At 40.6% G+C, this 13400-nt stretch overlaps 1 protein-coding gene across 5 annotated transcripts in view; it reads right to left on the bottom strand.

The window, feature by feature from the left end:
* The window catches only part of fat3a (FAT atypical cadherin 3a), a 185074-nt gene that overhangs the window by 4015 nt on the left and 167659 nt on the right, over positions 1–13400 (bottom strand). For 2 of the 5 annotated variants that reach the window (XM_084950510.1, XM_084950506.1), the window contains 7 exons: positions 13033–13266; positions 11183–11429; positions 8527–8680; positions 5318–6030; positions 4879–4992; positions 3651–3710; positions 3214–3249 (listed from right to left, as the gene is read on the bottom strand). In XM_084950510.1, the coding sequence (XP_084806636.1) occupies positions 3214–3249; positions 3651–3710; positions 4879–4992; positions 5318–6030; positions 8527–8680; positions 11183–11429; positions 13033–13266 (1558 nt within the window). The remainder of the gene's footprint in view (positions 1–3213; positions 3250–3650; positions 3711–4878; positions 4993–5317; positions 6031–8526; positions 8681–11182; positions 11430–13032; positions 13267–13400) is intronic. The other 3 variants (XM_084950507.1, XM_084950509.1, XM_084950505.1) reach the window with 2 other exon arrangements.

Raw genomic sequence — 13400 nt, 5'->3', positions numbered from 1 at the left:
CACACTGCTCTCCCCCACATTTGCTGCCTTTATAAGTTAAAAGTATTCAAACTCAGTTGGTACTTTACCAACAGAGAAACCTTACTAGGTATTGATCGAGAAAAAAAGTTGGGAGTATCGCAGAGTACTGCCAAAAGACAGTCTTAAGTAAATATTACTAATTCAGAGGAGAATGTGTTCAATGACCACTCACACAAAAAAATTCATTCTGCATAAATTCAAAAACAAAAACTTAAATCTATTTTGTAAATCTTGGTCATGCCATGATTCAAACAAGATGACTATTCATGTACATCCTTTCTCATTCATTGGCTAACAACCTTGCAGTGATAGCGTCTTAGCCAGTGAGCAACCAGTTTTACAGTCAGACTCATCCCTTCTTACCAAGACGATCTGGAGGCAGATTTCTTTTCTCATGTATTAATCACATATTTAATCATATCACATTAGTTTAGTAATATCACTTTCTCACTTTACTATAGTAAGAGCACTCCTGTCACCAGTTTGCATGCCTGTGGAATGTTAACACAGTGAGGCCATTGTAATGGGAGACGTTAAACAGATAGTGGGACTCCTTCTCCTTATCAGGGATGTAAATCCTTAGGCGATGGCCAAGCAGAAAACAAGGTGATAATTCTCTCTGTGAGGGAGAAGGTATAGCCCCCCCCGTGAGAGGGGCCAACATATAAGAGTTTGCGTTCTTTGTCTGTGTCTGTATATAAGATGTAAGGGCGGTGGCCACAATTCAAAGATGATTCTAGTGTTTCACTGGGATGCTCTCTCCACATTGCAATGTGTTTATTAAACCTGCTTCAAATCAAGCTCACTGGGTGTGTTGCAGGTTATTGTTAAAATTTCCACAACAAGGGCAATGGTGGAAACACTTTTACAGGATTCAAACTGAACTTCAGAAACCAACGGGCGACGTCACTATAGTACGTCCAACTTTTGGAGGGTAAAACACAGAACAGCCCGTCACAGCCATTACAGGGTTAAGTAGTTAGCAAGCTAAGAAATTAATCTTGCTTCATCTTTATATCACTCTGACCATATTAGTTCTAGTTATTGTCACACAAAGAAATAAAGCAATAAAGCTAATTTTATGTTCATTCCCTGTCTTCAAAGTCCTGCATTTGGGCCCTGCTCTGCCTGCCACAAAGCAGTTTTATGACAAATCCAATCGTCAAAATCTGTGTTGTTACGCAGTAAATAGATAAATAAAAATAAGAGCATTAATAGCTTGTGAAACTTCATTTTCCAAAATGCAAGAAATAGAATCAATCCAAAATGTAATTGATGCATGCTAAATCATCCAGCTAAGACAATCCCCCCAAAATTGATTCTGTTCATCTTGACATAGCATTTTCAGTGAGAGAAAAATTGGTCCACCCCAAGGATCTGGTCCCCCAGCACAAACAGAGTAATATTGCCATGGGCCCTGTGTCTACCTGGTTCGCCCATTGAGACTGTGGAGGCAAACAAAGACGACACAAGAGCTCTCGATTCTCACTCCTGGTTTATCCTTCATCACAACACAATTGAACACTGGCTGTGAGTGGAGCCCATGGACGCAATGGAGGTGCATGAGTATCGTGCCTGACGAAAACAAACGAGAGGAGTCCAACGACCTTGGAACAAAAACATCAGGTAGGCAATGATGCACTGGGCCAGGAACAGTCCAGAGCAATCCATTTTGCAAGAGAATTTGTAAGTTTGTCCAATGTTGACTTACTAATTTTGGTCCTGAAGCCAGTCATTTCATCAAGTTTGTTGGTACTCGAACTGGGACTGCTAGCGCTAACAGCTCTGACGGTTTCTGCGCTCGCTGTAAGTGTTTCAGTGGTATGCAAACTCCTTTTTGCACAGTTTGCACAAAAACATGCTTTTATCAAGGCTTCCCTCGGGTAGTCTTTTGAAAAGAAATGTGCCTCTGACCAGTCCTACCAACGCACTTTCTTCTGATTCTTCCATTTTTGTAGCTCTGATGTGTGCATCAGTGTAATCGGTATACCAGGAAATTGACAAAAGCCCCCCTTTGCTTGGAATGCAAAGTGCGATTAAATGCATTATTTTTTTAACATTTTATTTTTTTCAAATTAATTAATCGCAATTAACGTGTTAAATTCCCACCCATATATCAAAAAACCTGCACTGAAGTATTTAATTTGTTTTAAATATCACTCCAGTTAAATTTCTGACCATTACTGCCTACTCCAGCTGCTTTTATCCTGAACTCCCCCCCACACCAATTAATTTATTGATATACCACTGAACTTATTTTAGTAGAACAAGAACAGAATAAATAAATATAAATATCTCAGTTTTGAATCACAAATACAGATATAAACTGAAGCCACAAATTAGTTAAAAACCCAATCTATGAAACAAGTGTGCAAATATCACAATACTGCAATAATACAAATCATGTGCAAACATTTAGGCAGCCAGATGTATCTGAGGGCAGGAACAATCAAAGTACACAAAGAAGGTGCTGTATTTCACACTATTGGAAACATTTATCTTCACTTCACAGGTAGCTGCTAGCCCATACTGAACTTCGCACATCTATGGCTACTCAAATAGGGGAAGCATGACGATGGAGATCAGCTGTGTTGGTCAGCCTCCCCTGACACCACATTCTAAACCCACTCCTCCACCACCCCCCTGTAGTTGAGCCACAAACTACAAACCGCCACATCATTCTTACTTAGACTTGCTGTGTCTCTTGCTTGATTCAATGTGTACTAGAATACTGCTGTTTTGTCTCTGGCACAGGAAGTGCTAGATTTGTGCCTGTTTTTCTTTTAAGCAATTTTAAAACTCTTCCACATATCTGATTATCCACTCTTTTTGTTAGTTTCAAAATATCCAGTCTTAATTTTATTATCAACATCACTCTCCATCTTGCCAACAATCTTAGGACCCACTGTCTACTTTTAGCTGGCCGCTCCTGCCTGTGGCAATGTCAAAACTGACCACTCCCACAAGATTTGTGTTAATGCAAGACTTATATCATTCATATATTTGCTGATATGCTGGTAAATTGCATGTATTCTAATATGACCCATACCATGCCAGTTTTGATACAATGCTATTTAAGCTGATTTTATTGAGAACATTTTATTTTGTCTACTTGCTGCAGGTAGATAAATGAAAAGATGAAGAGACAGGGTGTGGTAAAAGAAAGGTGGGGGTCGGTGGGCTGGAAGTCACCTCTATTGAAGGTTTGACCTTGGTCCATATCTGACACTGTCAGATGCAGAAAACAACAAGACACAAAAGTTAATGGCCAGCACTGTGCCATTTAAGGGCAGCTATATGCAGGAATTTAATTCTATCCTGATTAACTTGCTATAAAATAGTGCAGTAGGGACTAGGATCCCATTAGTGCAGTCATCTACTGCTGACCAGTTGGAATGAAACCCTGACAACCTTTGGCTTAATAAGTCACAATAAACTCAATAAACTGATCTAATTACAGTAGGTAGGAGTGTCTGTTAATGAAAGATAAAGTATGCTCCACATAGCAAGAGGACATTCAACTTATAGCTTAAGACACCTCTTTTAGTGAAATACGTCACTTACAAGATTGAAATTAGCAAAGAATGGGAGAGTGAGAGGAGAGACACAAAGTTGATAAGACATGGTACCTTCACTTTCGATTGTGTCGACTGCATCATTTACCAGTCGAATGACGGTCACTATGGAGGCTTGCAGAGAGAGAAAAGGAGCAGATATATAACATATATCTGAAATATAGGCATTCAGATTTGAAACTGCTCATCATGTTGTCGGTCAAGTGTGTCCTCATGACCGAGTAATTAATTATGGCTGCCCACTACTTTCTCTGATCTCTGCAGAGGACTACCTCACCTGATTACCTGCTGTTTTAATGTTGGGAAGAAAAAGACACACTGCCAGACAAAGAAAATTTATAAAAGCAAAGAAAGTCATGTGGGAACAAGACATTATAAAACTAACATTCTTCTGCTTCTTGCCAGTTTTGCCAGATAAAGAACAGGTGTGTTAACACCTGTCTTTGGCAAGCACAGGAAAGAAAATGGCAAAATAATTTGTACAACTGGGGAAAAAAAATTCCAGTTAATTAACTGATGATTTTAAACAATGTAACTAGCATTTCTGAAGAATTACCATTCTGTGAAGTAAAATTAAAAATTTACTCAGAGGAATCTGTCTGTAAAAAAACAAACAAAAAAACAACAACACAAAAGCAAAATACACAACTCCTTCACAAAAGCCACAACTACCAATAAAAGTTTGGAAAGCCACCAAAACGCCTTAGCTTGTCTGTGAATGATCTGTCTCACCACTTTTTATATCTTGGAATATCTATCCCACGATTTCCTACACTCAGCAGCGGGTCACCATACCATGTCGCCTCCCATTTAAAATTCTGTATACTTGGAAACATTCTCGTTTGAAAGAAACAATGAACAGCCATATAAAAAAAGACATATTACATTTTCATTTTATGGGACAATGCAGATGACGGTTTAAGTTTCAGTGACAAAATATTATCCATTTCTTTTCATTCTCCTCTCATCTCCTGTCTTGTACTCTGACATATACCCATCATTGCCCTCTCTATCCACTGCTACCCACGCTGACAGTGTCTTTCGGTATTTTTATCTGATTATTATTGGTTTTATTTGTTTCGTATAAGAATATTCACAAATATTTCAAAAGCATATTGTCCCACAGGTGAAACCCAAATGTGATGGGCTGGTTTTGCATGGATAATGGTGAGCAAAATGAATAAAAAGAAGAAAGCAACTCCTGTTGCAACCAAAAGTTAAACAAAAGCAAACTAGAGTATTCAAAGAATCATGAAGCACTTTTCTAATGGGTGTGTCTTACCATTGTCATCACAAGAATCAGACTGAAAGGAGCTCAGTGACTGGACCTCTGAGTTACTGCCTTTGTTGCTTCCTGAGAAACATGTTACTTCTTCTGCCATGTCGCCCACCTTACCTGTAGGAAAAAGTCAGGGGGTAAGGGAAGATTGTAAAGCAAGCACAACTCTGTGTATGTTATGCAAAAACATTTATTAAGACATCATATTTAGGTAGTGCCTTCAGTGGCTCCAGTTGTAACTGATAGTGTACCTGTCCTACAGCCTGCATTAAAAAAAAAAACAAACATCTGGGATTGTTGACTGAGCAGCAAAATACAATTTAATGTTAGTACAAAGCTTCTATAATTCATGAATAAACCTGCATAGTAAACACTGCAATGCCTCAGTAAACCAAGAGTGACTTATTCTAACTAGGAGACAAATTGTATAAAATTCACTCACACTCATCATTATCCCATGGGCTCTTGCATATGGAGTCACAGTCTGAGCGACATGGTGACACTGGTGGAAGGTTGGGGGCCACGCTGCACACCACCACCCCTCTCCTAGTGGTTCCTGAAAGGATCCTTGGTGACTCAGGGTGAAAGGTACTCATCTCTGTATGTTCCACACTGCGTCCATCTGCCATCTTCTCTAGCGTGGAACGTGGGTCTCCTTGGAAACAGGGCGTGTATGCCATGGGTCTCACAGGGACCTGTGGAGGTCCCATCATCCCACCCCCTCCCAACATGGCAGACTCCATACCTGGCTCTGAGTACAGGTTGAGAGGGTCTCCTGAGGTGCAGTGTAAGGTCTTAAACTGAACACCATTGGCCTTGTTAAGGAGTGCTGCAGTGGCTGGGTCCTGCACCAGAGATAGATTGTTCCGCGAGTAGTTTTTCTGGAAGACCTTCTTGCGGAATGCAATGAAGAGGATGATGAGGGTGATGATGACAAAAAGTACGACAGCAATGCCAATAAGCTCCTCCCTACCAACCACAGCATGACCAGCCTGCATGTCGGGGACAACAACAGGCCTCAGGCCACAGCGCTGACCCACAAAGCCTGCCGTGCAGTTACAGTAGAAGGAGCCGTGAGTGTTGATGCAGCTGCCACCATTCTCACACTCCCCCTCTGGATTCCTGCGGTCACATTCGTTCACATCTTCCTCACAACTGCAGGATAAAAGGATGGAAATAGAATGGAAGAGACCAGTGTGAAAAGCCTGTAAATAAAGAAAAAACTGCACAAGTATGTATCCATATGCAGCCTCACATTAATCCCTTTCTCTGATGTTTGTAACCATCAACATATTATAGTGTCATTTATCTTCTAATAAAATCAGAGAGAAGAATGTGTTAAAAAGAGAAAGAAAAAAAGAGTCATTTCACCTATAATTAAAATATATGAAAAGGGAAACATTTATGCAGCAAAAACATTTTGCTTTCAAAACTACAGACTCATCAGTTCTCAAAGATATAGTACAGGGAGTGCAGAATTATTAGGCAAATGAGTATTTTGTCCACACCATCCTCTGCATGCATGTTGTCTTACTCCAAGCTGTATAGGCTCGAAAGCCTACTACCAATTAAGCATATTAGGTGATGTGCATCTCTGTAATGAGAAGGGGTGTGGTCTAATGACATCAACACCGTATATCAGGTGTGCATAATTATTAGGCAACGTCCTTTCCTTTGGCAAAATGGGTCAAAAGAAGGACTTGACAGGCTCAGAAAAGTCAAAAATAGTGAGATATCTTGCAGAGGGATGCAGCAGTCTCAAAATTGCAAAGCTTCTGAAGCGTGATCATCGAACAATCAAGCGTTTCATTCAAAATAGTCAACAGGGTCGCAAGAAGCGTGTGGAAAAACCAAGGCGCAAAATAACTGCCCATGAACTGAGAAAAGTCAAGCGTGCAGCTGCCAAGATGCCACTTACCACCAGTTTGGCCATATTTCAGAGCTGCAACATCACTGGAGTGCCCAAAAGCACAAGGTGTGCAATACTCAGAGACATGGCCAAGGTAAGAAAGGCTGAAAGACGACCACCACTGAACAAGACACACAAGCTGAAACGTCAAGACTGGGCCAAGAAATATCTCAAGACTGATTTTTCTAAGGTTTTATGGACTGATGAAATGAGAGTGAGTCTTGATGGGCCAGATGGATGGGCCCGTGGCTGGATTGGTAAAGGGCAGAGAGCTCCAGTCCGACTCAGACGCCAGCAAGGTGGAGGTGGAGTACTGGTTTGGGCTGGTATCATCAAAGATGAGCTTGTGGGGCCTTTTCGGGTTGAGGATGGAGTCAAGCTCAACTCCCAGTCCTACTGCCAGTTTCTGGAAGACACCTTCTTCAAGCAGTGGTACAGGAAGAAGTCTGCATCCTTCAAGAAAAACATGATTTTCATGCAGGACAATGCTCCATCACACGCGTCCAAGTACTCCACAGCGTGGCTGGCAAGAAAGGGTATAAAAGAAGAAAAACTAATGACATGGCCTCCTTGTTCACCTGATCTGAACCCCATTGAGAACCTGTGGTCCATCATCAAATGTGAGATTTACAAGGAGGGAAAACAGTACACCTCTCTGAACAGTGTCTGGGAGGCTGTGGTTGCTGCTGCACGCAATGTTGATGGTGAACAGATCAAAACACTGACAGAATCCATGGATGGCAGGCTTTTGAGTGTCCTTGCAAAGAAAGGTGGCTATATTGGTCGCTGATTTGTTTTTGTTTTGTTTTTGAATGTCAGAAATGTATATTTGTGAATGTGGAGATGTTACATTTGTTTCATAGGTAAAAATAAATCATTGAAATGGGTATATATTTGTTTTTTGTTAAGTTGCCTAATAATTATGCACAGTAATAGTCACCTGCACACACAGATATCCCCCTAAAATAGCTAAAACTAAAAACAAACTAAAAACTACTTCCAAAAACATTCAGCTTTGATATTAATGAGTTTTGGGGGTTCATTGAGAACATGGTTGTTGTTCAATAATAAAATTATTCCTCAAAAATACAACTTGCCTAATAATTCTGCACTCCCTGTATTTGAACAACAAATTATGTGACATGACAGTGCTAATCTAATCTATAAAGGTGACTAGAAGCGAGACGTGATGTATTTTATAGTACAGAAAACTTATTTGATCTGAGGGACTGCTTTCAAAAGGTTTAAGGATTGAAAACTTTCCAAAATACAAAATTAAATATAAATAGACTAAATTATTAATATAATATGCAAAATATTTAAAAATATATATTTAAAAAAAATTATAAACAAAATATGAAATTTTCCAAAAACAAAATTGTCCTAAATTGTAGACACCAGGTGACCACTTTCTAATCTGTGGTCACCCTAATCTCTAGGCTGTGAGCAGAGTTACACTTAATAACCAAATGAAAGATACTGCACTAACTGTTTTATGTTTGTCTGATAACTGTTGGATTTGATCATTTGTAAACAACCATTATTTTTTTCATTAGAATATAGATCCAAACTTTGGAATTTTTTTGTTAATGTGACTGTTCAGTGAGCAGCAATCGACCTCTGCTACACTAGGATCTGAATGCAGAGACATTGCTAAAGGGTGTAAGAATGACATTTGTACAGAGTGACTCAACTGTTCAGAATGGTGCATGCCAGGTTTGTGTGTTTTCACTCAGACTTACGTCAGACCCCTGAAGCCTCTCCTGCAGCTGCAAAGAAATGCATTGCCAATGGGCTTACACACACCGCCGTTATGACACGGGTTGGGAACACATGCTGTTATCTCCATCTCACAGTGCCCCCCAGTGTACTGGGGTTTACAACTGCATGAGAACCCTGGGAGACAGACAAAGTGTAAGACTTCATTAAGAACAGATCACTTCTTTTAATGTACAGCACTCACTTCTATACAAACACACACACAATCTTGACCTAAAATAATATCATTTTTAGATTGAGCACTACAGGACTCATTAAAGGTGCTGGGGGCTGGCTTCGATGGAGGTGGGGAGCCACAGTATTGCCCAGACTGCCCTGCAGTCATGTATATTGGTCCTCTGCCTCACTCTCCCCTCCTGGCTTTCATTTTATTGCAAACCCCCTAATCCCTCTATATACTTAGATTATTTAAAATAATACATAATTTATTTATATATACACACACACATTATACAAGTAAATAGGACAAGTGGGGGGGGGGGGGGGGGGGGGGGGGGGTATAGATCCAGTACTATAGAAGACATGACTTGTACACATCTTCACAAATGTGCAGAAAAAACAGACCCAGGGGATAGCCCCACTCCCAAAAAGGAAAATATACCACCAAGTGCAATATTTCTTACCTAAAGCTGAATAAATATATCTAATATTTATTAACCCTGATTTCACAGGGGAGTGAACTACTTGGGTTGAAAACTATTTGGTAAAAGCATCCTGGGCCTAGCAACGCAACATTGATGTAGTACGTACTTAAATGGTGGGAGTGAGCAGAGTTCATGCAGAAAACTCATGCAAACATGGGAAGAAAACACACTCTAAACGGGACCAGGGACCCTTGTTGCAGAGCAAAAACAATATGCTTCAAGAGATCAACCATCATCCCTGTGGCCAAGAACAACAAGCCCTCATGCCGGAATGACTACCGGACAGTTGCACTGACTTCCTGCACACCACCCTTAGCCACATGAACAAGAAACAGGGTAACTATGTGAGACTGCTGTTTGTTGATTACACTTCAGCGTTTAACACAATAGTGCCCGGCAGACTGTTCACAAAGCTGAGGGATCTAGAACTCAACAGCCGTCTGTGTGCATGGGTGTTTAACTTCCTCACTGACAGAACTCAGGTGGTGAGGGTGGGTAGGTGCGTCTCCGACGGCATCACTATCAACACAAGAGCGCCACAAGTGTGTGTACTCTCGCCACTGCTCTACTCCCTCTACACTTCAGACTGTATGGCCACTCAAGGCTCCAATACCATTGTGACGTTTGCTGATGACACAGTGGTGTTGGGCGCCAACTCCAACAACAGAGACTACAAGCCCATTATCATCAATGGAGTTCCAGTGGAGAGGGTACAGTCCTTCAAGTACCTTGGTGTCCACATCTCCTCAGATCTGACATGGTCTGCCCACATTCAGGTCTTGTCCAAAAAGGCTTGGCAGCGCCTGTACCACCTACAACAACTGAGGAAGTTCAGGGTTTCTCCAGGGATCCTCAGGACTTTCTAGGCACTGTGGAGAGAATCCTCACACAGAACATCACGTCCTGGTATGGAACAGCTGTGTCAAGGACATAAAAGCTCCTCAGAGAGTGATCTGTACAACAGAACGTTGCTGCAGGACTGCTCTCCCCTCCCTACAGGACATTTACACCAGGAGATGCTGGTCCAGAGCAGCTCACATATTGAAGGACCTGTTCCACCCCAGCAATAAAATGTTCCAACTTCTGCAATCAGGCAGAAGGTTCTGCACCATCCGGGCAAGAACAGAGAGGCTCAAGAGGAGCTTCTACCCTCAGGTGGTAGACTAACCTAAAAGTCTGTGGTTTTTGTCCTGGGGTAATACACTAAATCCTATTTCATCTAATCCATACATGGCAGAGTGGTGTGTGTGTGTTTGTTAGAAAGAATAAAACAGCTTTATAAGTATGTTTGTGAATCTGCGAATGTGTCTTGCACTAAATGGACCAATAAATTGATCAGAAAGCTCCCAGTGTAGTAGACAAAATAAAGTCCTGTATGAATGTGTGTGAATGGGTGTAATGTAGTTTGTAGTGTGTAAATGATTTATACCAGTCTAATTTTCATCTGGGTTTCGAAACACATACACACATTTTGGGAATTTAGGTGAGTATACACATGCACAAATGCCATGTAATACTGCTAATAACTTCAGACAGGCCTTGCAAATGCACACAAAATAGTGGAAAATATAATATGCATACACAATACATTTCAGAGAATCATAACCTTTCGAATGAACTTTAAAAAAATAGACTTATCTACTTTATTCATCAAAACATTATCAGATTAGTTTTAAGAAAAAAGGTTAATGCACACAGCTTTGGTGAAATGGATTGGGATTTATACTACTTCGAGAAGCACTTTTACACTACAGCACACACACACACACACACACACACACAATCATTCAGTGCTTCATTCTATGTGCAATCACACACTCAGCGGTTGATGCATCCAGGGGTAGTAGTAGTAAGGAAACTAATACCTTAATCTTTCAATGTATACTCATTGAAAGATTGAGATGTCATGAAAGACCTCTGCAGCCTTGTGTTTTCTGAGGTGACTGTGCTGTTTCATTTATTTTCTATGACTCACCACCGGCTGGTAGACTTGTACAAGTAGCTCCGTTGTGACATGGCTGCTGCAGACATGCATCAGGGTAGAGAATGCAACCCAGTTTCAGCTCTGTCAGTCCCACCACCTCTGCATACTGCGAACGTTTGTTCTGCAATGGGAGCTCATTGTTGTTCAGCATTACAGAGTCCAGGCAACCTTGGAATCCATAAAGCACCCGGGGGTCCTTCTGGAATTCCATGAGGCTACGAGAGTTTGGGGGCTGCACCTAAGAACAACAAGGGTTAGGAATTTTGAGTTAAACTGCTTGACATAGTCTGCAGGTACTCCTGTCAGCCTACATAGTAAAGCTTGTAAAAATAAAATGTATTTATTTTTAAAATTATCCTGTTTTCAAGAATTACCCAAATTACACGAGATGAAACGCCTGAACTATTTAAAAACTAAAAATCAGGTATATACTAATTTGTTTTTATATGTTTATTGATTATAGATAATTGAAAAACCTTCTGGGAAAACCTGGTGTGGTTAGGAGAGACCACCCCACTTTGGACCTGATGCTCATTTCTAGAAATCTGGCCAATGTTATTAAACCACACAAATGTGACTATCCAGAGTTTCAGCTTCAACTTCCTGTTATCCCCCCAAAACCACATCCACTTAAAGAATGTTCTGTTTCCAAACCAACAAAAACGAACCAAAAATCAGCAAAAACCGATTTAAACATAACATAAAAACCACAAAGGATGACTAATATAATATGCACAGCTTCACCAAAGAGTAAAACAGTGCAATGTGGATTATTAAACATTACATCTCTCTTCTAAGTCCCTGTTAGTACATGAATTAATAACTGATCATCAATTCATTTACTTTGCCTTACAGAAATCTGGTTAAGGTTATGTTAGAATCAAGACCCCCAAGCAAACTAACTGTTAGAGTCCACAGGCTGAGAATGGGGATTGAAAGGTCTCCAGTTTATTAATCAACCAAAGACCCAGACAGAGTTTTAATTCATTGAAAAGCCTCACGCTTAGCCTTGTCTACCACTGCTGGAAAACTCAAAAGCCAGTTTTATGTGTTGTTATCTATTGTCCAATTGGCACTCACTCAGATTTTCTATCTCAAATTTCAGTCTTTTTAACTTAGTGATCAGTTCAGATAAAATAATTGTGGGTGATTGAACATTCATGTAGTTACTAAAAAATAGTCTCAGATTTTCACAGATGATATCAAGCTATCACTTGACCAAGCTGTCTTAGCTAATTATAGGCCAATCTCCAACCTTCGAACAGTTGTAAAATAGCTAACTGATCACCACTAGAGCCATGGTTTACTTCAACATTTTCACTCAGTTTTCAAAGCTCATCAAAGTAGAGTAACAGCTTTACGACAGGTTACTGCAGTGGACTCATGTCTGTGTCTATCCTGCTAGACTTACAGCCTTCTTCCTGTTTAAAGGGAGTTTTTCCTTCCCACTCTCACCAAAGTGCTTGCTCGTAGGGGGTTGTCTGATTGTTGGTTCTTCTGAGGCCATGTCTATGCCCTGTCAACAATGACAAGCTCAGAGGGTAGCAGCTTGTTCTTTAAGGATAAACCACTTATTTTTGTTGGTAAATAGAGGGAAGACCTGACTGTGAAGCAAGCTGCTAGAGGTCTGTGGTTTTTACTGTCTTCAGATCAGTTACTATCTGTGAAACACAGCTAGCATTAACAGGTAAACGAGGTTCAGTGATTTAACATTGTAAGGGATGAGTTTCCGTTTGCCATCTGCCCTTGGTCAACATGTCTGGTGTAAAGGAGATGAAGTATGAAAAAGCTGTTAATAACTCCTGTAGGCAGTTATTAACCCTAGGTACTCATGAACTGACCAGTGCTCCAAAGAAGATAGTTGTAGGTAGTCTCTGTACAAATGATGGTCCACGGCGTCGTTCAACATAGCTGTCATCAAGTGCCAAGCTGCTGAAGTTGCGATTCAGTTCAAGTGCCATTGTGTGCCAGCTCCCATCATTGATACGACGACCCGAGATGCCCAGCATGTCAGGGCTGTCATCATTTCCACCAAGGCCACAAGCCAACTGGAACCACAGCTTCCCATCCTCCAACTGCATGGAGACACACACACACACACACACACACACACACACACACACACACAGTCTTTGAAACATCAAAGTACATAAATGTAGTGTTACATAAAAAAAACATTCTGCAAAAAATTTAACTGTAAGAAAAAACA

Source organism: Perissodus microlepis, chromosome 14 (genome assembly GCF_051167445.1).
Source record: "Perissodus microlepis isolate ML-2025 ecotype Zambia chromosome 14, ASM5116744v1, whole genome shotgun sequence".
NCBI classification, from domain to species: domain Eukaryota; kingdom Metazoa; phylum Chordata; class Actinopteri; order Cichliformes; family Cichlidae; genus Perissodus; species Perissodus microlepis.
This window is presented reverse-complemented; position numbering and strand designations above follow the sequence as displayed.